The 22917-nt window shown below is 43.7% G+C and overlaps 1 protein-coding gene and 1 pseudogene across 3 annotated transcripts in view; one reads left to right on the forward strand and one right to left on the reverse strand.

The window, feature by feature from the left end:
- GOLGA3 (golgin A3) overlaps window positions 1-22917 on the forward strand; it is a 212659-nt gene that overhangs the window by 976 nt on the left and 188766 nt on the right. For 2 of the 3 annotated variants that reach the window (XM_063964700.1, XM_063964702.1), the window contains exon 2: window positions 133-443. In XM_063964700.1, coding sequence (XP_063820770.1) covers window positions 329-443 — 115 coding nt within the window. In that variant the 5' untranslated portion in view covers window positions 133-328. Of the gene's footprint in view, window positions 1-132; window positions 444-11949; window positions 12011-22917 lie in introns of those variants that run through there. The other variant, XM_063964703.1, reaches the window with a different exon arrangement.
- On the reverse strand, window positions 20885-21003 carry LOC134943820 (5S ribosomal RNA; annotated as a pseudogene).

Raw genomic sequence — 22917 nt, forward strand, 5'->3', positions numbered from 1 at the left:
TCTATTTATATTGTACATTTTACAAGCTAGGATGAGCTTCTATAGCAACATATAAGAATAATAACATTACTATGCTGATGAATGCAAGCTTTTTCTTTTTTCTTATTTGAATACAATGCTTTTGTCTTCCAGGGAACAAGTCAATGTAACGGATTGTCTTATTTATGTGGTGTCGCCTGCAGTCTGTTACAGATAGTGATTTGTTTGTGGAAACCACCCCAACATGTTCATCCAGTTTCTTACGGGCATAAACTGAACTCTGTCAGGTCTTCGGAAACCTAACTCTGCAAGTCGTTTCTAAGTCAACAGCAAAAAGACAGGTCTAGTCATGCAGTCCGTGCCTCACTCCCCTGATGTTTTTTTTGACTCTGTGGCTGGAAATGGGATTTCAGTCAATCAAATTGGACTTGCTGATGCCAAAGTTGAACCAAACAGAATAAATGGTGAGTTGCAATGAGAAATAATTTTGTATACTTACTAACAGAAGGAAAGGGAATTCTAGTTGTGTTCCTTGTGCTCTCTTTAACTCGCATTGAAATTTTATGTCACAAATATATCAAGTGTGGGTATCAGTTGGTCAACACAACTGAGATACATTTTATTTGCTTTTACCATGTGCTTTTCCAAAATTATACGTACAACTGTGTAGTTCAATAGTTAAATTATTTATTAAATATTACTTAAATTCTCCTTTTTATCTTTGATATGACCTGCTTAATGTTTAGCTTTTACATATTTCTTGGCTAATAAATACTATCAGAAATGTATAATCCAGTTTTCCACCAAAAAAACATGTTTATTGATTTTAAAAGGAAGTGTCCTTTAAATGAATAAGTAGACCTTCCTAGCTCCTGTATTCAGCAACTTCTTGGGTGCTTTCTCCATGCTTTGCTTGTTTTTAATGGGGAACCTTTATGGCAACAAGACTAGATACAAAATATTCTATGGTTTATACCAGAATGGGGGCGGGGCTGCACTGCACACCCTAATTCTACACATAAGGGGGGGTCATTCCGAGATGATCGTAGCTGTGCTAAATTTAGCACAGCTACGATCATTCACACTGACATGCGGGGGGACATCCAGCACAGGGCTATCCCGCCCCCGCATGTCAGTGCCCCCCCCTTCCCCGCAGAAGTGCAAAGGCATCGCACTTTAGCGTGCTGGCCGGGAGCTGCTCTTCGCTCCCCCGGCCCGCAGCGGCTGCGTGTGAGGACACACAGCCGATGCGGGCCGCCCCCGTTCGGTCCGGCTATGCCTACGTTGGCCAGACCGTGCCCACGAAACTGTTGCCAAACGCCGCCGTTCCGCCCTCTTCCCGGCCAGTGACCGACTCAGCCTGTCAATCAGGCAGAGGTGATCGTAGCGGCTCGACGGCCTTTGGCCATCAGGCATGCGCCGGTGCACTCCGGCGCATGCGCAGTTCTGACCCGATCGCACCGCTGCGATAAGCTGCAGCGTGCGATCGGGTCAGAATGACCCCCAATATGAGGTGCTATCGTGCTGAGGCTTGTAGTTCCGCACAAAAAAAGAAAGAAAATGCCTGTGCACACTCACACAAAATAATGTTAGGAACCCACCTGATGAGATCACCTGGCCGCTGTAGGTGGGTCCATATTTTTTTGACAAATTTAGCTAAGAATCTCCGTTTTTTTACTTTGTTAAATTGCAGAGTTTATTATAATTGTTCTTATTGTCAATTCTTAGTTTTTAGAGTGTACACCAGCATTTTCTCTGTATTAACTTTGTTTAACCATAATTGTGCTGATGCTGTGTCTGAAGCAGCTGCTACATGATAATAAGCCACAGTACTCAACAGCCATAATAGAATAACCATAGCAAAAAGAAAGCTGCTCTTCACATACTTCATGTGTAAAAGATTGATTAATCAATTGTCTATACAATGGATACTTTGGGGGAAATTTACTAAGCATTGGTTTTATTGGTGATTTTAAACTGGTGCAGTCCGCTGCTGAATAATAGCAATTTAGAGATCAAAACCATTTAATTTACTAAAGAGCAGTTTATAAACAAACCCCATCTTTGGTGCTTGTCTATTTACAAAGGCCCAAACTGCTGCAAAACAGATATCAAGTATGGCATCAAAGGCTACTTGCAGCAGTGTTCTTTATAGAAAATTAAATACATTTATAAAAAAAAAAACACCAGTATGGCTCTTAGCTCACTAAAGTGCCAGCCAACCAACAGTAGCTTGGGTTTTTGCCAAATTTGGGGTGGATAAAACAGATGTGGTCCCCCTTGAAATTGTCTCTACCAGCGATAGGCTTTCACTGTCTGGTCTCTTGGCACTACAGCAGGGACACCATCAGAGTGCGGTACTTAAAGGGCCCCATACACTTATACGACATGATGGTCCGTCATGTCGTATAAGATTTCCTCCAACCTCCCGGCAGCCTCCCTGTTGGCAGGATAGTATTAGCTATATCGTATTCAGTATGTTTTTTTTTGTAAACAATGTATCTTTTACTTTCTCTATCGTCCTAGTGGATGCTGGGGTTCCTGAAAGGACCATGGGGAATAGCGGCTCCGCAGGAGACAGGGCACAAAAAGCAAAGCTTTCCGATCAGGTGGTGTGCACTGGCTCCTCCCCCTATGACCCTCCTCCAAGCCTCAGTTAGATTTTTGTGCCCGGCCGAGAAGGGTGCAATCTAGGTGGCTCTCCTAAAGAGCTGCTTAGAAAAGTTTAGCTTAGGTTTTTTATTTTACAGTGAGTCCTGCTGGCAACAGGATCACTGCAACGAGGGACTTAGGGGAGAAGAAGTGAACTCACCTGCGTGCAGGATGGATTGGCTTCTTGGCTACTGGACATCAGCTCCAGAGGGACGATCACAGGTACAGCCTGGATGGTCACCGGAGCCTCGCCGCCGGCCCCCTTGCAGATGCTGAAACAAGAAGAGGTCCAGAATCGGCGGCAGAAGACTCCTCAGTCTTCTAAAGGTAGCGCACAGCACTGCAGCTGTGCGCCATTTTCCTCTCAGCACACTTCACACGGCAGTCACTGAGGGTGCAGGGCGCTGGGAGGGGGGCGCCCTGGGAGGCAAATGAAAACCTATTTGGCTAAAAAAATACCTCACATATAGCCTCCGGGGGCTATATGGAGATATTTAACCCCTGCCAGAATCCACTAAAGAGCGGGAGACGAGCCCGCCGTAAAAGGGGCGGGGCCTATCTCCTCAGCACACAGCGCCATTTTCCTTACACAGCTCCGCTGGTCAGGACGGCTCCCAGGTCTCTCCCCTGCACTGCACTACAGAAACAGGGTAAAACAAGAGAGGGGGGGCAAAATAGTGGCAAAAATTATATTATAAAAGCAGCTATACAGGGAGCACTTATTATAAGGCTATCCCTGTCATATATATAGCGCTTTGGTGTGTGCTGGCAGACTCTCCCTCTGTCTCCCCAAAGGGCTAGTCGGGTCCTGTCTTCGTTAAGAGCATTCCCTGTGTGTCTGCTGTGTGTCTGTACGTGTGTGTCGACATGTATGAGGACGATATTGGTGTGGAGGCGGAGCAATTGCCAAATATGGGGATGTCACCTCCTAGGGGGTCGACACCAGAATGGATGCCTTTATTTATGGAATTACGGGATAGTGTCAACACGCTAAAGCAGTCGTTTGACGACATGAGACGGCCGGACAATCAATTAGTGCCTGTCCAGGCGCCTCAAACACCGTCAGGGGCTGTAAAACGCCCTTTGCCTCAGTCGGTCGACACAGACCCAGACACAGGCACTGATTCCAGTGGCGACGGTGACGAATCAACCGTATTTTCCAGTAGGGCCACACGTTATATGATTTTGGCAATGAAGGAGGCGTTACATTTAGCTGATACTACAGGTACCACTAAACAGGGTATTATGTGGGGTGTGAAAAAACTACCTATAGTTTTTCCTGAATCAGAAGAACTAAATGAGGTGTGTGATGAAGCGTGGGTTGCCCCCGATAAAAAGATGCTAATTTCAAAGAAGTTATTGGCTTTATACCCTTTCCCGCCAGAGGTTAGGGCGCGCTGGGAAACACCTCCTAGGGTGGACAAGGCGCTCACACGCTTCTCTAAACAAGTGGCGTTACCCTCTCCTGAGACGGCCGCACTTAAAGATCCAGTAGATAGGAGGATGGAAAATATCCAAAAAAGTATATACACACATACAGGTGTTATACTACGACCAGCTATAGCGACAGCCTGGATGTGCAGTGCTGGAGTAGCTTGGTCAGAGTCCCTGATTGAAAATATTGATACCCTGGATAGGGACAATGTTTTACTGTCTTTAGAGCAAATAAAGGATGCATTTCTTTATATGCGTGATGCACAGAGGGATATCTGCACACTGGCATCACGGGTAAGTGCTATGTCCATTTCGGCCAGAAGAAGTTTATGGACGCGACAGTGGTCAGGCGATGCGGACTCAAAACGGCATATGGAAGTTTTGCCGTATAAAGGGGAGGAGTTATTTGGAGTCGGTCTATCAGATTTGGTGGCCACGGCTACAGCCGGGAAATCCACCTTTTTACCTCAAGTTACTCCCCAACAGAAAAAGACACCGACTTTTCAACCGCAGCCCTTTCGTTCCTTTAAAAACAAGAGAGCAAAGGGATATTCATATCTGCCACGAGGCAGAGGAAGGGGGAAGAGACAGCAACAGGCAGCTCCTTCCCAGGAACAGAAGCCCTCCCCCGCTTCTACAAAAGCCTCAGCATGACGCTGGGGCTTCTCAAGCGGACTCGGGGGCGGTGGGCGGTCGTCTCAAGAATTTCAGCACGCAGTGGGCTCACTCGCAGGTAGATCCCTGGATCCTGCAGATAATATCTCAGGGATACAGGTTGGAACTAGAGACAGATCCACCTCGCCGTTTCCTGAAGTCTGCTTTACCAACGTCCCCCTCCGAAAGGGAGACGGTCTTGGAAGCCATTCACAAGCTGTACTCTCAGCAGGTGATAGTCAAGGTACCTCTTCTACAACAAGGAAAGGGGTATTATTCCACTCTATTTGTGGTACCGAAGCCGGATGGCTCGGTAAGACCTATTCTAAATCTGAAGTCATTGAACCTGTACATAAAGAAGTTCAAGTTCAAGATGGAGTCACTCAGAGCAGTGATAGCGAACCTGGAAGAAGGGGACTTTATGGTATCCTTGGACATCAAGGATGCGTACCTCCACGTTCCAATTTACCCCTCACACCAGGGGTACCTCAGGTTCGTCGTACAAAACTGTCACTATCAGTTTCAGACGCTGCCGTTCGGATTGTCCACGGCACCTCGGGTCTTTACAAAGGTAATGGCCGAGATGATGATTCTTCTTCGAAGAAAAGGCGTATTAATTATCCCATACTTGGACGATCTCCTGATAAGGGCAAGGTCCAGAGAACAGCTAGAGATGGGATTAGCACTGTCTCAAGAAGTGCTAAAACAGCACGGGTGGATTCTGAATATTCCAAAATCCCAGTTAATGCCAACAACTCGTCTGCTGTTCCTAGGGATGATTCTGGACACGGTTCAGAAAAAGGTTTTTCTCCCGGAGGAAAAAGCCAAGGAGTTATCCGAGCTTGTCAGGAACCTCCTAAAACCAGGAAAGGTGTCTGTACATCAATGCACAAGAGTCCTGGGAAAAATGGTGGCTTCTTACGAAGCAATTCCATTCGGCAGATTCCACGCAAGAATTTTCCAGAGGGATCTGTTGGACAAATGGTCAGGGTCGCATCTTCAGATGCACCAGCGGATAACCCTGTCTCCAAGGACAAGGGTATCTCTTCTGTGGTGGTTGCAGAGTGCTCATCTATTGGAGGGCCGCAGATTCGGCATACAGGATTGGATCCTGGTGACCACGGACGCCAGCCTGAGAGGCTGGGGAGCAGTCACACAAGGAAGAAACTTCCAGGGAGTGTGGACGAGCCTGGAAACGTCTCTTCACATAAACATTCTGGAACTAAGAGCAATCTACAATGCTCTAAGCCAGGCAGAACCTCTGCTTCAGGGAAAACCGGTGTTGATCCAGTCGGACAACATCACGGCAGTCGCCCATGTGAACAGACAGGGCGGCACAAGAAGCAGGAGTGCAATGGCAGAAGCTGCAAGGATTCTTCGCTGGGCAGAGAATCATGTGATAGCACTGTCAGCAGTGTTCATCCCGGGAGTGGACAACTGGGAAGCAGACTTCCTCAGCAGACACGACCTTCACCCGGGAGAGTGGGGACTTCATCCAGAAGTCTTCCACATGCTGGTAACCCGTTGGGAAAGACCAATGGTGGACATGATGGCGTCTCGCCTCAACAAAAAACTGGACAGGTATTGCGCCAGGTCAAGAGATCCGCAGGCAATAGCTGTGGACGCGCTGGTAACGCCTTGGGTGTACCAGTCGGTGTATGTGTTTCCTCCTCTGCCTCTCATACCAAAAGTATTGAGAATTATACGGCAAAGAGGCGTAAGAACGATACTAGTGGTTCCGGATTGGCCAAGAAGGACTTGGTACCCGGAACTTCAAGAGATGATCACGGAAGATCCGTGGCCTCTACCTCTAAGGAGGGACTTGCTTCAGCAGGGTCCCTGTCTGTTTCAAGACTTACCGCGGCTGCGTTTGACGGCATGGCGGTTGAACGCCGGATCCTAAAGGAAAAAGGCATGCCGGAAGAAGTCATTCCTACTTTGATTAAAGCAAGGAAGGAAGTAACCGTGCAACATTATCACCGCATTTGGCGAAAATATGTTGCGTGGTGCGAGGATCGGAGTGCTCCGACGGAGGAATTTCATCTGGGTCGATTCCTACATTTCCTGCAATCAGGATTGTCTATGGGTCTCAAATTGGGATCTATTAAGGTTCAAATTTCGGCCCTGTCGATTTTCTTCCAGAAAGAATTGGCTTCAGTCCCTGAAGTCCAGACTTTCGTTAAGGGAGTGCTGCATATACAGCCTCCTGTGGTGCCTCCAGTGGCACCGTGGGATCTCAATGTGGTTTTGGACTTTCTAAAATCTCATTGGTTTGAACCACTAAAAAATGTGGATTTGAAATATCTCACATGGAAAGTGACCATGCTACTAGCCCTGGCTTCGGCCAGGAGAGTGTCAGAACTGGCAGCTTTATTTTACAAAAGCCCATATCTGATTTTCCATTCGGACAGGGCGCAACTGCGGACTCGTCCGCATTTTCTCCCTAAGGTGGTGTCAGCATTTCATCTGAACCAGCCTATTGTAGTGCCTGCGGCTACAAGTGACTTGGAGGACTCCAAGTTACTGGACGTTGTCAGAGCATTGAAAATATATATTGCAAGGACAGCTGGAGTCAGAAAATCTGACTCGTTGTTTATATTGTATGCACCCAACAAGATGGGTGCTCCTGCGTCTAAGCAGACGATTGCTCGTTGGATCTGTAGCACAATCCAACTTGCACATTCTGTGGCAGGCCTGCCACAGCCTAAATCTGTAAAGGCCCACTCCACAAGGAAGGTGGGCTCATCTTGGGCGGCTGCCCGAGGGGTCTCGGCATTACAACTTTGCCGAGCAGCTACGTGGTCAGGGGAGAACACGTTTGTAAAATTTTACAAATTTGATACTCTGGCTAAGGAGGACCTGGAGTTCTCTCATTCGGTGCTGCAGAGTCATCCGCACTCTCCCGCCCGTTTGGGAGCTTTGGTATAATCCCCATGGTCCTTTCAGGAACCCCAGCATCCACTAGGACGATAGAGAAAATAAGAATTTACTTACCGATAATTCTATTTCTCGGAGTCCGTAGTGGATGCTGGGCGCCCATCCCAAGTGCGGATTATCTGCAATAATTGTACATAGTTATTGTTAACTAATTCGGGTTATTGTTGTAGGGAGCCATCTTTCAGAGGCTCCTCTGTTATCATACTGTTAACTGGGTTTAGATCACAAGTTGTACGGTGTGATTGGTGTGGCTGGTATGAGTCTTACCCGGGATTCAAAATTCCTCCCTTATTGTGTACGCTCGTCCGGGCACAGTACCTAACTGAGGCTTGGAGGAGGGTCATAGGGGGAGGAGCCAGTGCACACCACCTGATCGGAAAGCTTTGCTTTTTGTGCCCTGTCTCCTGCGGAGCCGCTATTCCCCATGGTCCTTTCAGGAACCCCAGCATCCACTACGGACTCCGAGAAATAGAATTATCGGTAAGTAAATTCTTATTTTCCCATCCATTACTGCGGGATCCGATCCAATGCGGATCGGATCGTTGGAAAAGCACACCGAAAATTCCCGATTTCACCCAATATATCATGAAATAAAGCATTATCAGTCTAGTGTATGGGGCCCTTAAGCCCTTTCCTGGTTAGGAAAAAACATCCCCATTCTGATAGGTACGCCTGACTGGTGGGTGTGTTTAATATTAGAATAAATGTTGTTGGGTTTTTTTTCTTGTCAAACTACAGGTCACAGCAAGCATTCTAATGCCCACATTTCATGGCTGTCAGGGCATGCTGAAACTTGCAGAATCGCAAGTGCCACCATGGCCTGTGATCCAGGGTCTGCTGCTATCTGCAGTCCACTTGCATATTAAATCATACACTTAACATTAAAAAGATTTGAAATTGAAATAAAGTCTATCACAAGAAAGAGTTGTTTAATAATCATCATTTATATTTAAAAGGCCGCTTGATAAATCTGGTGGTTTTTATGCATTAATGTAAGAAAAAAGTGGTACGGAGATGAGTTTAGTATTCTCTTATAAATTGGTGTTTTGGACCTTAGTAAATAGGTGGGGTACAAAACTGCTGGGAAAATGATATGTTTTGATGGTTTTGCTTCTCTGCACTTTTATAAAATTATCCCCCTTGTATAGGATAATAGGGCAGTGTTGCAGTTGTAACTTTAGTGGTTTCTTTTTTTTTTTTTTACTATGATTTATTTTAATGTGAGACTTAAAGTATAACTGCTAGTGGAAATGCCCTTATATAAATTGAAGTATAATTATGTGGTAGAACTAATTCAAAAGATATCAAATGATATCGATATAAATAATACATTTTTATATAAAAAAAATATATAAATGTTCAAAATATTTAAGCAAATCCAATTGTTTTCCCTCGTGGCTGCCACTAAATAGCCCCAAAAGGAGCAAGTCAGTTGTTGCTGCAGGAGGATACGTTTCTGCTCACAGCCTCCTGAGGTGGCGAGAAGAAATTTGTGAAAAATCTGTTAATTGTGCACCCTAACGTCTGTTAATTGGGCACCCTAACCAGGAGTTTAACTGTGTTAGCGCAATGATTAATGGTGCCCAAAACAAATTAATTTATCATTGCTGCTGTTAAAACATTTGCATTGCAACTGGGTCAGATATATCAGCTTAGGCATACATCTACTGGATCATAAGCAAATAGATAAACAGTGCATATATATTCTGGATGCAACACTTGAGGGGCCCATTTATCATGCCTTGGAGAGTGACAGCACGATGATAAAGTGCCAGCCAATCGGCTCCTAACTGCCATTGTTTAAAAAATTACAGGAGTTGATTGGTTGGTACTTTATCACTGTGCTATTTATCATTCTCGAAGGCTTGATAAATATGGGCATAACTATATATGAAAAGTTAGAAAATGTATTAGTCTTTGTAGTTACAGCAGTGGAATCCAATCAGTAGTGGTCCACTACTAATTGGATTCCACTGCTGTAACTACAAAGCCAGTAATTACACCATAGCGGGCTGTGAGCACAATAGTCTTGAACTGTCCAATGATCTAAACTACAGTGTATATAATACTGGACTTATAATTTTAGTCCAGGGGAGGTGTCCGCAGAGCCCAGATTTATCACTTACATTATTGAATAGTCTTAAATTGCAATTTTATGGTATATTTATCTAACTTTAATACATTGTTTAACTTTCTTATATACGAAGGGAGGTATCCTATTATACCCCTTTCAGACAGAAGATGAAATTACCGGATGAAGCAGTTCCACCCGGTAATTTCATGTAACACACTGGTCCTTTTTCTGTGTGAAAGGGTCAACCCGTGTTGTAATTCCCAGGACTTCGACCCAGGAATTTATGAGGGTCGGAGACACGGGAATTAGGACACGGGTTGACCCTTTCACACAGACAAAATACCCGTGTTGATCTGAAAATTACCGGGTCGAAATTTTCGACCCGGTAATTTGCATGTCTGTGTGAAGGGGGGGTCAGGCAGGTCCCGGCAAAACGACCCGGCACTGAAATGCAGGGTAATTGCCGGGACTTTCAGACTTTTCTGTCTGAAAGAGGTATTACAGGAGATAAAACATCGGGTCGCCCTTTTTTCCGATGTTTCACTGAAGTTTTTTTTACAGGCTATCCAATTAGGATTTCCTCCTGAAAACACACAGGTTCAGTGAAACCTTTGTGTTTTCATGATAAACAGCCCCTTTTTTGCTTGAAAACTGGGCTGTTTTTCCGTGGATTTGGTCTCGCCTGCCTGACTCCTGAAACTTCGTATCCAGGAACATGTACGAAACATTAAAAATAAAGTGGAGAGTCACCCCCTCTCTAGACACTTCGCTGAAACTCACAACTCAAGTACGGAAACCTTTACATTCAGAGCCATTGAACACGTCAAAATGGGACCTAGAGGGGGAGATCTACTGAAAAAATTATCTCAAAGGGAGATGTATTGGATTTTTACTTTAAATACTCTCCAACCGCATGGTCATAATGAAGGCTACGAGATTGCCCCTTTTTTATGAGGTACATTGAGGGTCCAATTCAGCCTTTGCTTCTGGTCTCCAAAATCATTTTTTTCCTCCACATAACTCCCTTCCATATTCCAGCCTCAGGGCCCAATTTATCAATATATCCCCTTTTTTTAATAGGATGTGATTTAATATTTTAATATTCATGCCGGTTTTATGTATACACTATGTCTGGTTGCACTAATTGTGAACCCATAAAGTTTTTATTAGTGACTTTAGATCGGTTCATGACTGCGATCAATACTGTATGTCATATGAGCATAAGATATTTCTAAGCTCAATAATGGTTGAACTAGGCCCTACTGTCATAATTTTTTATTATTTATTATATATTTTTCTCATCTGTTTATTATTATTTTTTTTCTAATTATGGGAATTCGTATGGTGTCTGTGTTGATATTATATGCACGGATGGTTGTCTATCATCATAAGGAATTGGTGATTATCCTTCTCCACTATAAGCATAGAAGCGATTTACTAATGACAGTATTTACGTCATTTCCGCCAATAGTTATACCTGCTTACTACCATTCCTCCGCCAGCAAGTAACAGGAAGTGACTAACAACAAGGATGAGTCACTTCCGCCCAACGCTGGAACGCACGCCGGCCACGGAGGCTGGAAGGACCTGACCGGAAGTGACGCGGCCGCGACGAGCCGCGTCACTTCCGGTAAAACGAAAAACGAGCACACACAGGCGACGATTCTCGTCTTTGCCCGCTCGTGATGCAGCATAATAGTAATACTACCCACAGGATCACTGCCCCACCAATGTACTTGATATATAATCATCCCTGTATTGTTATAGGAGTCAATTTACGATCGGAAGACACTTCCGGTTCCGGAAATGACGTGAACCGGAAGTAATAGCAATATGAAACTGAAAGCAGCTATAAATGTGTGTACTTTTTGTTATGGTGTATTCTCCTGAGGAAGCCCAAAAGGCGAAACGCGTTGAGACTGATCTACCTACCTACTGCCTGTATCACTAAGCTAAGATTTCTTATTTTATTTTATTGATTCATTTATTATGTTTTATTTTGTTTATAAAAACTTTGTATGATCATACAAGGCAGTAGTCTGAAATTGAATGAACAAATACACCATACAGGACCAGCTTGAGTCATCTGGATATAAGTTTATCATATATGCTTGATTGAAATATTGATTTGGTACGCTTGATATATTGGGGAGGGTTCCCTAAGATATTTACTAAGGTACTACACTATATGGCGATGATCTTTGTCTCCTAACATATAGGTGGGGAACAGCCACTGAGGAAAAAGAGAGACAGATGGGCCTGATTCCAAGAATTTATCCGGTACTTACAATACAATTACGTGTCCACAATTTTCAGATTTATCTGAATTACTACACCATATGGCGCTTGTTCTTCCCCCCTACCTCTATATATATATATATATATATATATATATATATATATATATATATATATATATATATAATATCTATAAAACAAATAGATGCGGGGGCGCACAGGTAACGTTCGGTGAGCACTAGTGGTGCACGTGAATCTGTGATCTTTAAAAGAATATATATATATATATATATATATATATATATATATATATATATATATTTCTCTATCGTCCTAGTGGATGCTGGGGTTCCTGAAAGGACCATGGGGAATAGCGGCTCCGCAGGAGACAGGGCACAAAAAGTAAAGCTTTTTCAGATCAGGTGGTGTGCACTGGCTCCTCCCCCTATGACCCTCCTCCAGACTCCAGTTAGATTTTTGTGCCCGGCCGAGAAGGGTGCAATCTAGGTGGCTCTCCTAAAGAGCTGCTTAGAAAAAGTTTAGCTAGGTTTTTTATTTTACAGTGATTCCTGCTGGCAACAGGATCACTGCAGCGAGGGACTGAGGGGAGAAGGAGTCAACTCACCTGCGTGCAGGATGGATTGGCTTCTTGGCTACTGGACATCAAGCTCCAGAGGGACGATCACAGGTACAGCCTGGATGGTCACCGGAGCCGCGCCGCCGGCCCCCTTGCAGATGCTGAAGTCAGAAGAGGTCCAGAATCGGCGGCTGAAGACTCCTGCAGTCTTCTAAAGGTAGCGCACAGCACTGCAGCTGTGCGCCATTTTCCTCTCAGCACACTTCACACGGCAGTCACTGAGGGTGCAGGGCGCTGGGAGGGGGGCGCCCTGGGAGGCAAATGAATACCTATAAAGGCTAAAAATACCTCACATATAGCCCCTAGAGGCTATATGGAGATATTTAACCCCTGCCTGATTTTTCTAAATAGCGGGAGACGAGCCCGCCAGAAAAGGGGCGGGGCCTATCTCCTCAGCACACGGCGCCATTTCCTCTCGCAGCTCCGCTGGTCAGGACGGCTCCCAAGTCTCTCCCCTGCACTGCACTACAGAAACAGGGTAAAACAGAGAGGGGGGGGCAAATTTATGGCGATATTTTGATATAACAAAGCAGCTATAAGGGAGCACTTATTATAAGGCTATCCCTGATATATATATATAGCGCTTTTGGTGTGTGCTGGCAAACTCTCCCTCTGTCTCCCCAAAGGGCTAGTGGGTCCTGTCTTCGTTAGGAGCATTCCCTGTGTGTCTGCTGTGTGTCGGTACGTGTGTGTCGACATGTATGAGGACGATATTGGTGTGGAGGCGGAGCAATTGCCAAATATGAGGATGTCACCCCCTAGGGCAGGCATTCCCAACCGCGGTCCTCAAGGCACACTAACAGTGCAGGTTTTAGTGATATCCAGGCTTCAGCACAGGTGACTTAATTAGTAGCTCAGTTATTTTGATTTAACCATCTGTGCTGCAGCCTGGATATCACTAAAACCTGCACTGTTGGTGTGCCTTGAGGACCGTGGTTGGGAATGCCTGCCCTAGGGAGTCGACACCAGAATGGATGCCTTTATTTATGGAACTACGGGATAGTGTCAACACGCTAAAGCAGTCGTTTGACGACATGAGGCGGCCGGACAATCAATTAGTGCCTGTCCAGGCGACTCAAACACCGTCAGGGGCTGTGAAACGCCCTTTGCCTCAGTCGGTCGACACAGACCCAGACGCAGGCACTGACTCCAGTGGTGACGGTGACGATTCAACCGTATTTTCCAGTAGGGCCACACGTTATATGATTTTGGCAATGAAGGAGGCGTTACATTTAGCTGATACTACAGGTACCACTAAACAGGGTATTATGTGGGGTGTGAAAAAACTACCTATAGTTTTTCCTGAATCAGAAGAATTAAATGACGTGTGTAATGAAGCGTGGGTTGCCCCTGATAAAAAGCTGATAATTTCAAAGAAATTATTGGCATTATACCCTTTCCCGCCAGAGGTTAGGGAGCGCTGGGAAACACCTCCTAGGGTGGACAAGGCGCTAACACGCTTATCTAAACAAGTGGCGTTACCCTCTCCTGAGACGGCCGCACTTAAAGATCCATCAGATAGGAGGATGGAAAATATCCAAAAAAGTATATACACACATGCAGGTGTTATACTACGACCAGCTGTAGCGACTGCCTGGATGGGCAGTGCTGGGGTAGTTTGGTCAGAGTCCCTGATTGAAAATATTGATACCCTGGACAGGGACAATATTTTACTGTCGTTAGAACAAATAAAGGATGCATTTCTTTATATGCGTGATGCACAGAGGGATATCTGCACACTGGCATCACGGGTAAGTGCTATGTCCATTTCGGCCAGAAGAGCTTTATGGACGCGACAGTGGACAGGCGATGCGGATTCAAAACGGCATATGGAAGTTTTGCCGTATAAAGGGGAGGAGTTATTTGGAGTCGGTCTATCAGATTTGGTGGCCACGGCTACAGCCGGGAAATCCACCTTTCTACCTCAAGTCACTCCCCAACAGAAAAAGGCACCGACTTTTCAACCGCAGCCCTTTCGTTCCTTTAAAAATAAGAGAGCAAAGGGCTATTCATATCTGCCACGAGGCAGAGGTCGAGGGAAGAGACAGCAACACGCAGCTCCTTCCCAGGAACAGAAGCCCTCCCCGGCTTCTACAAAAGCCTCAGCATGACGCTGGGGCTTCTCAAGCGGACTCGGGGACGGTGGGCGGTCGTCTCAAAAATTACAGCGCGCAGTGGGCTCACTCGCAGGTAGATCCCTGGATCCTGCAGATAATATCTCAAGGGTACAGGTTGGAATTAGAGACAGATCCACCTCGCCGTTTCCTGAAGTCTGCTTTACCAACGTCCCCCTCCGAAAGGGAGACGGTTTTGGAAGCCATTCACAAGCTGTACTCTCAGCAGGTGATAGTCAAGGTACCTCTTCTACAACAAGGGAAGGGGTATTATTCCACTCTTTTTGTGGTACCGAAGCCGGATGGCTCGGTAAGGCCTATTCTAAATCTGAAGTCCTTGAACCTGTACATAAAGAAGTTCAAGTTCAAGATGGAGTCACTCAGAGCAGTGATAGCGAACCTGGAAGAGGGGGACTTTATGGTATCCTTGGACATCAAGGATGCGTATCTCCACGTTCCAATTTACCCCTCACACCAGGGGTACCTCAGGTTCGTTGTACAAAACTGTCACTATCAGTTTCAGACGCTGCCGTTCGGATTGTCCACGGCACCTCGGATCTTTACAAAGGTAATGGCCGAGATGATGATTCTTCTTCGAAGAAAAGGCATATTAATTATCCCATACTTGGACGATCTCCTAATAAGGGCGAGGTCCAGAGAACAGCTAGAGATGGGATTAGCACTGTCTCAAGAAGTGCTAAAACAGCACGGGTGGATTCTGAATATTCCAAAATCCCAGTTAATGCCGACAACTCGTCTGCTGTTCCTAGGGATGATTCTGGACACGGTTCAGAAAAAGGTTTTTCTCCCGGAGGAAAAAGCCAAGGAGTTATCCGACCTTGTCAGGAACCTCCTAAAACCAGGAAAGGTGTCTGTACATCAATGCACAAGAGTCCTGGGAAAAATGGTGGCTTCTTACGAAGCAATTCCATTCGGCAGATTCCACGCAAGAATTTTCCAAAGGGATCTGTTGGACAAATGGTCAGGGTCGCATCTTCAGATGCACCTACGGATAACCCTGTCTCCAAGGACAAGGGTGTCTCTTCTGTGGTGGTTGCAGAGTCCTCATCTATTGGAGGGCCGCAGATTCGGCATACAGGATTGGATCCTGGTGACCACGGACGCCAGCCTGAGAGGCTGGGGAGCAGTCACACAAGGAAGAAACTTCCAGGGAGTATGGACAAGCCTGGAAACGTCTCTTCACATAAACATTCTGGAACTAAGAGCAATATACAATGCTCTAAGCCAGGCAGAACCTCTGCTTCAGGGAAAACCGGTATTGATCCAGTCGGACAACATCACGGCAGTCGCCCATGTGAACAGACAGGGCGGCACAAGAAGCAGGAGTGCAATGGCAGAAGCTGCAAGGATTCTTCGCTGGGCAGAGAATCATGTGATAGCACTGTCAGCAGTGTTCATCCCGGGAGTGGACAACTGGGAAGCAGACTTCCTCAGCAGACACGATCTTCACCCGGGAGAGTGGGGACTTCATCCAGAAGTCTTCCACATGCTGGTAACCCGTTGGGAAAGACCAATGGTGGACATGATGGCGTCTCGCCTCAACAAAAAACTGGACAGGTATTGCGCCAGGTCAAGAGATCCGCAGGCAATAGCTGTGGACGCGCTGGTAACGCCTTGGGTGTACCAGTCGGTGTATGTGTTTCCTCCTCTGCCTCTCATACCAAAAGTATTGAGAATTATACGGCAAAGAGGCGTAAGAACGATACTAGTGGTTCCGGATTGGCCAAGAAGGACTTGGTACCCGGAACTTCAAGAGATGATCACGGAAGATCCGTGGCCTCTACCTCTAAGGAGGGACTTGCTTCAGCAGGGTCCCTGTCTGTTTCAAGACTTACCGCGGCTGCGTTTGACGGCATGGCGGTTGAACGCCGGATCCTAAAGGAAAAAGGCATGCCGGAAGAAGTCATTCCTACTTTGATTAAAGCAAGGAAGGAAGTAACCGTGCAACATTATCACCGAATTTGGCGAAAATATGTTGCGTGGTGCGAAGATCGGAGTGCTCCGACGGAGGAATTTCAACTGGGTCGATTCCTACATTTCCTGCAATCAGGATTGTCTATGGGTCTCAAATTGGGATCTATTAAGGTTCAAATTTTCGGCCCTGTCGATTTTCTTTCAAAAAGAATTGGCTTCAGTCCCTGAAGTCCAGACCTTTGTTAAGGGAGTGCTGCATATACAGCCTCCTGGGGTGCCTCCAGTGGCACCGTGGGATCTCAATGTGGTTTTGGACTTTCTAAAATCTCATTGGTTTGAACCACTAAATAAGGTGGATTTGAAATATCTCACTTGGAAAGTGACCATGCTTCTAGCCCTGGCTTCTGCCAGGAGAGTATCAGAATTGGCAGCTTTATCTTACAAAAGCCCATATCTGATTTTCCATTCGGACAGGGCAGAACTGCGGACTCGTCCGCATTTTCTCCCTAAGGTGGTGTCAGCATTTCATCTGAACCAGCCTATTGTAGTGCCTGCGGCTACAAGTGACTTGGAGGACTCCAAGTTACTGGACGTTGTCAGAGCATTAAAAATATATATTGCAAGGACAGCTGGAGTCAGAAAATCTGACTCGTTGTTTATATTGTATGCACCCAACAAGATGGGTGCTCCTGCGTCTAAGCAGACGATTGCTCGTTGGATCTGTAGCACAATCCAACTTGCACATTCTGTGGCAGGCCTGCCACAGCCTAAATCTGTAAAGGCCCACTCCACAAGGAAGGTGGGCTCATCTTGGGCGGCTGCCCGAGGGGTCTCGGCATTACAACTTTGCCGAGCAGCTACGTGGTCAGGGGAGAACACGTTTGTAAAATTTTACAAATTTGATACTCTGGCTAAGGAGGACCTGGAGTTCTCTCATTCGGTGCTGCAGAGTCATCCGCACTCTCCCGCCCGTTTGGGAGCTTTGGTATAATCCCCATGGTCCTTTCAGGAACCCCAGCATCCACTAGGACGATAGAGAAAATAAGATTTTACTTACCGATAAATCTATTTCTCGGAGTCCGTAGTGGATGCTGGGCGCCCATCCCAAGTGCGGATTATCTGCATAAATTGTACATAGTTATTGTTAACTAATTCGGGTTATTGTTGAAGGAAGCCATCTTTCAGAGGCTCCGCTGTTATCATACTGTTAACTGGGTTTAGATCACAAGTTGTACGGTGTGATTGGTGTGGCTGGTATGAGTCTTACCCGGGATTCAAAATCCTCCCTTATTGTGTACGCTCGTCCGGGCACAGTACCTAACTGGAGTCTGGAGGAGGGTCATAGGGGGAGGAGCCAGTGCACACCACCTGATCTGAAAAAGCTTTACTTTTTGTGCCCTGTCTCCTGCGGAGCCGCTATTCCCCATGGTCCTTTCAGGAACCCCAGCATCCACTACGGACTCCGAGAAATAGATTTATCGGTAAGTAAAATCTTATTATATATAATATAACGTAAAAATAATTATATAATACTATCCCAATTAATGGGTGGCAGCAACCTTAAACAATGTGATATGTGCTTGGATGGCACATAAAGGGTGTAATATAAAACTAGTGAAGAAAAGGGCGCCTATTTAGTGTTTCTTTAAAAAATTGATATGAAGTGAATTAGGTGGTAATGTATGGACATCACTTATCTGATATATACACTTTCTTCGGTCTCATGACCAATGCACATATGTAAAAAGAAGATAAAACAGAAATAACATAGCGCGTACAGTTTTTTAAAAAGAAATTTTTGCCCGTACAGTTTTTAAGACATATTTCACCATAAAAATAAAAGTAGTTGTATCTAAAAAACCTCCTAAGGATAAGCAAATCCACAATGATAAAAATCCACCAGCAGGGATTATTGGGGTTTTTCACAAATTTTAATACAACATAGAAGGTATAGAATAGTAAAAATGCAAGCGTACAGAATATAACAAGGTTCGAGCTTATCAATCTGTATGTACAATCGGATACATCCTGTTTTCCATAAAAATCCAATATCGGTAAAAATGCAAACGTACAGGATATTAAAGTTAAAAAAGCTTATCTGTCCATAAGGAGGTCTCAGGTACAGCAGTGCCAACGCGTTTCGTCAGCAGTATGACTTCATCATGGGGATATGGTCAGTAGTGAACATGTGTCTTATTTATACATGTGAGCAGTGTGAAGATCTAGCACATGGCCCAGCAAATAATGACCTCACTTCCTCTCCCCGGTCCCGTTCGGCTCGATCACGTCTCCTCAGTCAGACGCAGATATATATATATATATATATATATATATATATTGGATTGGATAGTGGGGGTACGGCGCCACAGGTGTATGTGAACAGATATTTATAAAGTGGTAATACAGTAATTAAAGACACTCCTTTAAAAATGTAAGGTGTCAGCTAACCCCTAAAAATTCGGCAGTGATAAGTTGCCTTAAGATTAGGATGTGGAAGGGGGGGATAGGGGTACCAGCGACTTACAGTGTCTAATGAAAATGAAAATAAATATGAAGAATATAGCAGGATACGGTTTCCCAAAAAAGAATAACAAATTTATTTATACAATTTAGAATAAAATACAGGGATAAAAAATGGATATAAAAGCTGGATAGTAGGAGCAATAAAAAAATATAAAAAAGATTATATATGAAAGTAAATGCAGTTGTGCTAGAACCCTAAAACACCTAAAATCAGTAAAAACAATTTTCTACTGATAAAAGGGTGTAAAAAATAAACAATGATGCTTATCTTTGAGAATGGAGGGTCAGTGGAGGTGTACCCTAAAAATAAATGCAGTTGTGCTAGAACCCTAGAACACCTAAAATCAGTAAAAACAATTTTCTACTGATAAAAGTATGTAAAAAATAAACAATGATGCTTATCTTTGAGAATGGAGGATCAGTGGAGGTGTACCCAACGCGTTTCGTCCTCAGACTTCATCAAGGGGTGGAGGACTAGTGTGCGAACACTTCTATTTATACCAGTGGTCATTAAGGAAGGATGTCTATGACATCACTTCCTGTTAGTGTTTAACATTAAAAATTCTGACACAAAATGTTGTTACAAATATAGGGAATGGATGCTGTTACTTATAATAAGTTAAAATGTGTTTTTAAAGTGCAAAACGAGAACTGTACATGGAGAAATGTTGATAACATTATAAAACTCGTAAAGGACGCATTCCGCGTCACTTCCGCCCCACTTCCTGTGTCCTTTCCGTCCCACTGCGCATGCGCATCGGGCGCCGCTTCCGGAAACAAAGTCCACAGAGTTACATAGTTCTTGCCCTTCATCCGGTTGGGCGTGGGAATCCTTTTGCCAATCTTCCGGCTGGGCGGGTCTGTGAGGTCTTGTCACGGCTGCTTCCATCATCTCCATGGTGATTTGTAGTTTTAAGCTGCAGTGATGCGGCGGCCATCTTTGGAGTGATTTTGTATATATTTTCAGCTCCTACTGTCGCCATCTTTGAGGGGCCTTTGGATAGCGGACACATCCTCTTATTTGGAGTGCGCAAGCAGCTCAGAATAAATAAAAATAAACACAAAACGCACATGTTAATATTTGTATATATACTTAGCTTAAAAAGACAATTCTAAAAAAAGGGTAATCCATATGGATATGTAAATTGCGTGGTGGACAAAAACGATTGACATGTTTTATACTCAGACTAAACTTTTAGTGCTGTTATTGTTTTCTGGATGCTAATAAACCTTAGTATTACTTATGCAGAGAGTATTATCTATTAAATATTATTTGGACCTTTCATTTAGACACATAGCATATTTAGGGATATTTTAGGTAAAAAGTGAGTATTTATTGTAGGATATTACATGAATATATACCAAAGATTTAAAGTAAATAAATAAATATAATAAATTGATGAGCTGGTGCAAAGTGATTGGGAATACATGATTGTAATAAGTGAGAGGGGGAGGGGTTTGGAGTAAACTTTTTTTGAAAACTCCTGTGATGGTGGATACGAGGTGTGAAGGTGGTGTATAAAAAATATATATATAATAAAAATATATATATATATATAATAAATATAAAAAATATATAATAATAAAAGTGAGGAGTATATGGCTTTGGTGAAACTGGTATAATAAATATTACAGTACTGTGAAGTGTGAATATACATGTGTCAATATTCCCTTATAATATTGCCGTTACGAGTTCTCTGGTCTGCCCTTATACAGTACCCAATCTTCTCAAGTGGTTACCCACTTGGTACTGATTGGGCCCAACACTGCTTAGCTTCCAAGATCGGACGAGATTGGGCGTGTGCCAGTGCGGTGTGACTGTATTCATTGGCGAAATGACTTATTCACACAGTAACAGGTTTTTATTAGGAATATATGACACTCTATCTTATGAATTAACAAGGTGCAGGGTGCCAAGTGGAATAAAGTAAAATGTACTATACACATAGTGGGTAACCACTTGAGAAGATTGGGTACTGTATAAGGGCAGACCAGAGAACTCGTAACGGCAATATTATAAGGGAATATTGACACATGTATATTCACACTTCACAGTACTGTAATATTTATTATACCAGTTTCACCAAAGCCATATACTCCTCACTTTTATTATTATATATTTTTTATATTTATTATATATATATATATATATTTTTATTATATATATATTTTTTATACACCACCTTCACACCTCGTATCCACCATCACAGGAGTTTTCAAAAAAAGTTTACTCCAAACCCCTCCCCCTCTCACTTATTACAATCATGTATTCCCAATCACTTTGCACCAGCTCATCAATTTATTATATTTATTTATTTACTTTAAATCTTTGGTATATATTCATGTAATATCCTACAATAAATACTCACTTTTTACCTAAAATATCCCTAAATATGCTATGTGTCTAAATGAAAGGTCCAAATAATATTTAATAGATAATACTCTCTGCATAAGTAATACTAAGGTTTATTAGCATCCAGAAAACAATAACAGCACTAAAAGTTTAGTCTGAGTATAAAACATGTCAATCGTTTTTGTCCACCACGCAATTTACATATCCATATGGATTACCCTTTTTTTAGAATTGTCTTTTTAAGCTAAGTATATATACAAATATTAACATGTGCGTTTTGTGTTTATTTTTATTTATTCTGAGCTGCTTGCGCACTCCAAATAAGAGGATGTGTCCGCTATCCAAAGGCCCCTCAAAGATGGCGACAGTAGGAGCTGAAAATATATACAAAATCACTCCAAAGATGGCCGCCGCATCACTGCAGCTTAAAACTACAAATCACCATGGAGATGATGGAAGCAGCCGTGACAAGACCTCACAGACCCGCCCAGCCGGAAGATTGGCAAAAGGATTCCCACGCCCAACCGGATGAAGGGCAAGAACTATGTAACTCTGTGGACTTTGTTTCCGGAAGCGGCGCCCGATGCGCATGCGCAGTGGGACGGAAAGGACACAGGAAGTGGGGCGGAAGTGACGCGGAATGCGTCCTTTACGAGTTTTATAATGTTATCAACATTTCTCCATGTACAGTTCTCGTTTTGCACTTTAAAAACACATTTTAACTTATTATAAGTAACAGCATCCATTCCCTATATTTGTAACAACATTTTGTGTCAGAATTTTTAATGTTAAACACTAACAGGAAGTGATGTCATAGACATCCTTCCTTAATGACCACTGGTATAAATAGAAGTGTTCGCACACTAGTCCTCCACCCCTTGATGAAGTCTGAGGACGAAACGCGTTGGGTACACCTCCACTGATCCTCCATTCTCAAAGATAAGCATCATTGTTTATTTTTTACATACTTTTATCAGTAGAAAATTGTTTTTACTGATTTTAGGTGTTCTAGGGTTCTAGCACAACTGCATTTATTTTTAGGGTACACCTCCACTGACCCTCCATTCTCAAAGATAAGCATCATTGTTTATTTTTTACACCCTTTTATCAGTAGAAAATTGTTTTTACTGATTTTAGGTGTTTTAGGGTTCTAGCACAACTGCATTTACTTTCATATATAATCTTTTTTATATTTTTTTATTGCTCCTACTATCCAGCTTTTATATCCATTTTTTATCCCTGTATTTTATTCTAAATTGTATAAATAAATTTGTTATTCTTTTTTGGGAAACCGTATCCTGCTATATTCTTCATATTTATTTTCATTTTCATTAGACACTGTAAGTCGCTGGTACCCCTATCCCCCCCTTCCACATATATACATATA

This window comes from Pseudophryne corroboree, chromosome 1 (assembly GCF_028390025.1).
Source record: "Pseudophryne corroboree isolate aPseCor3 chromosome 1, aPseCor3.hap2, whole genome shotgun sequence".
Lineage (NCBI taxonomy): Eukaryota > Metazoa > Chordata > Amphibia > Anura > Myobatrachidae > Pseudophryne > Pseudophryne corroboree.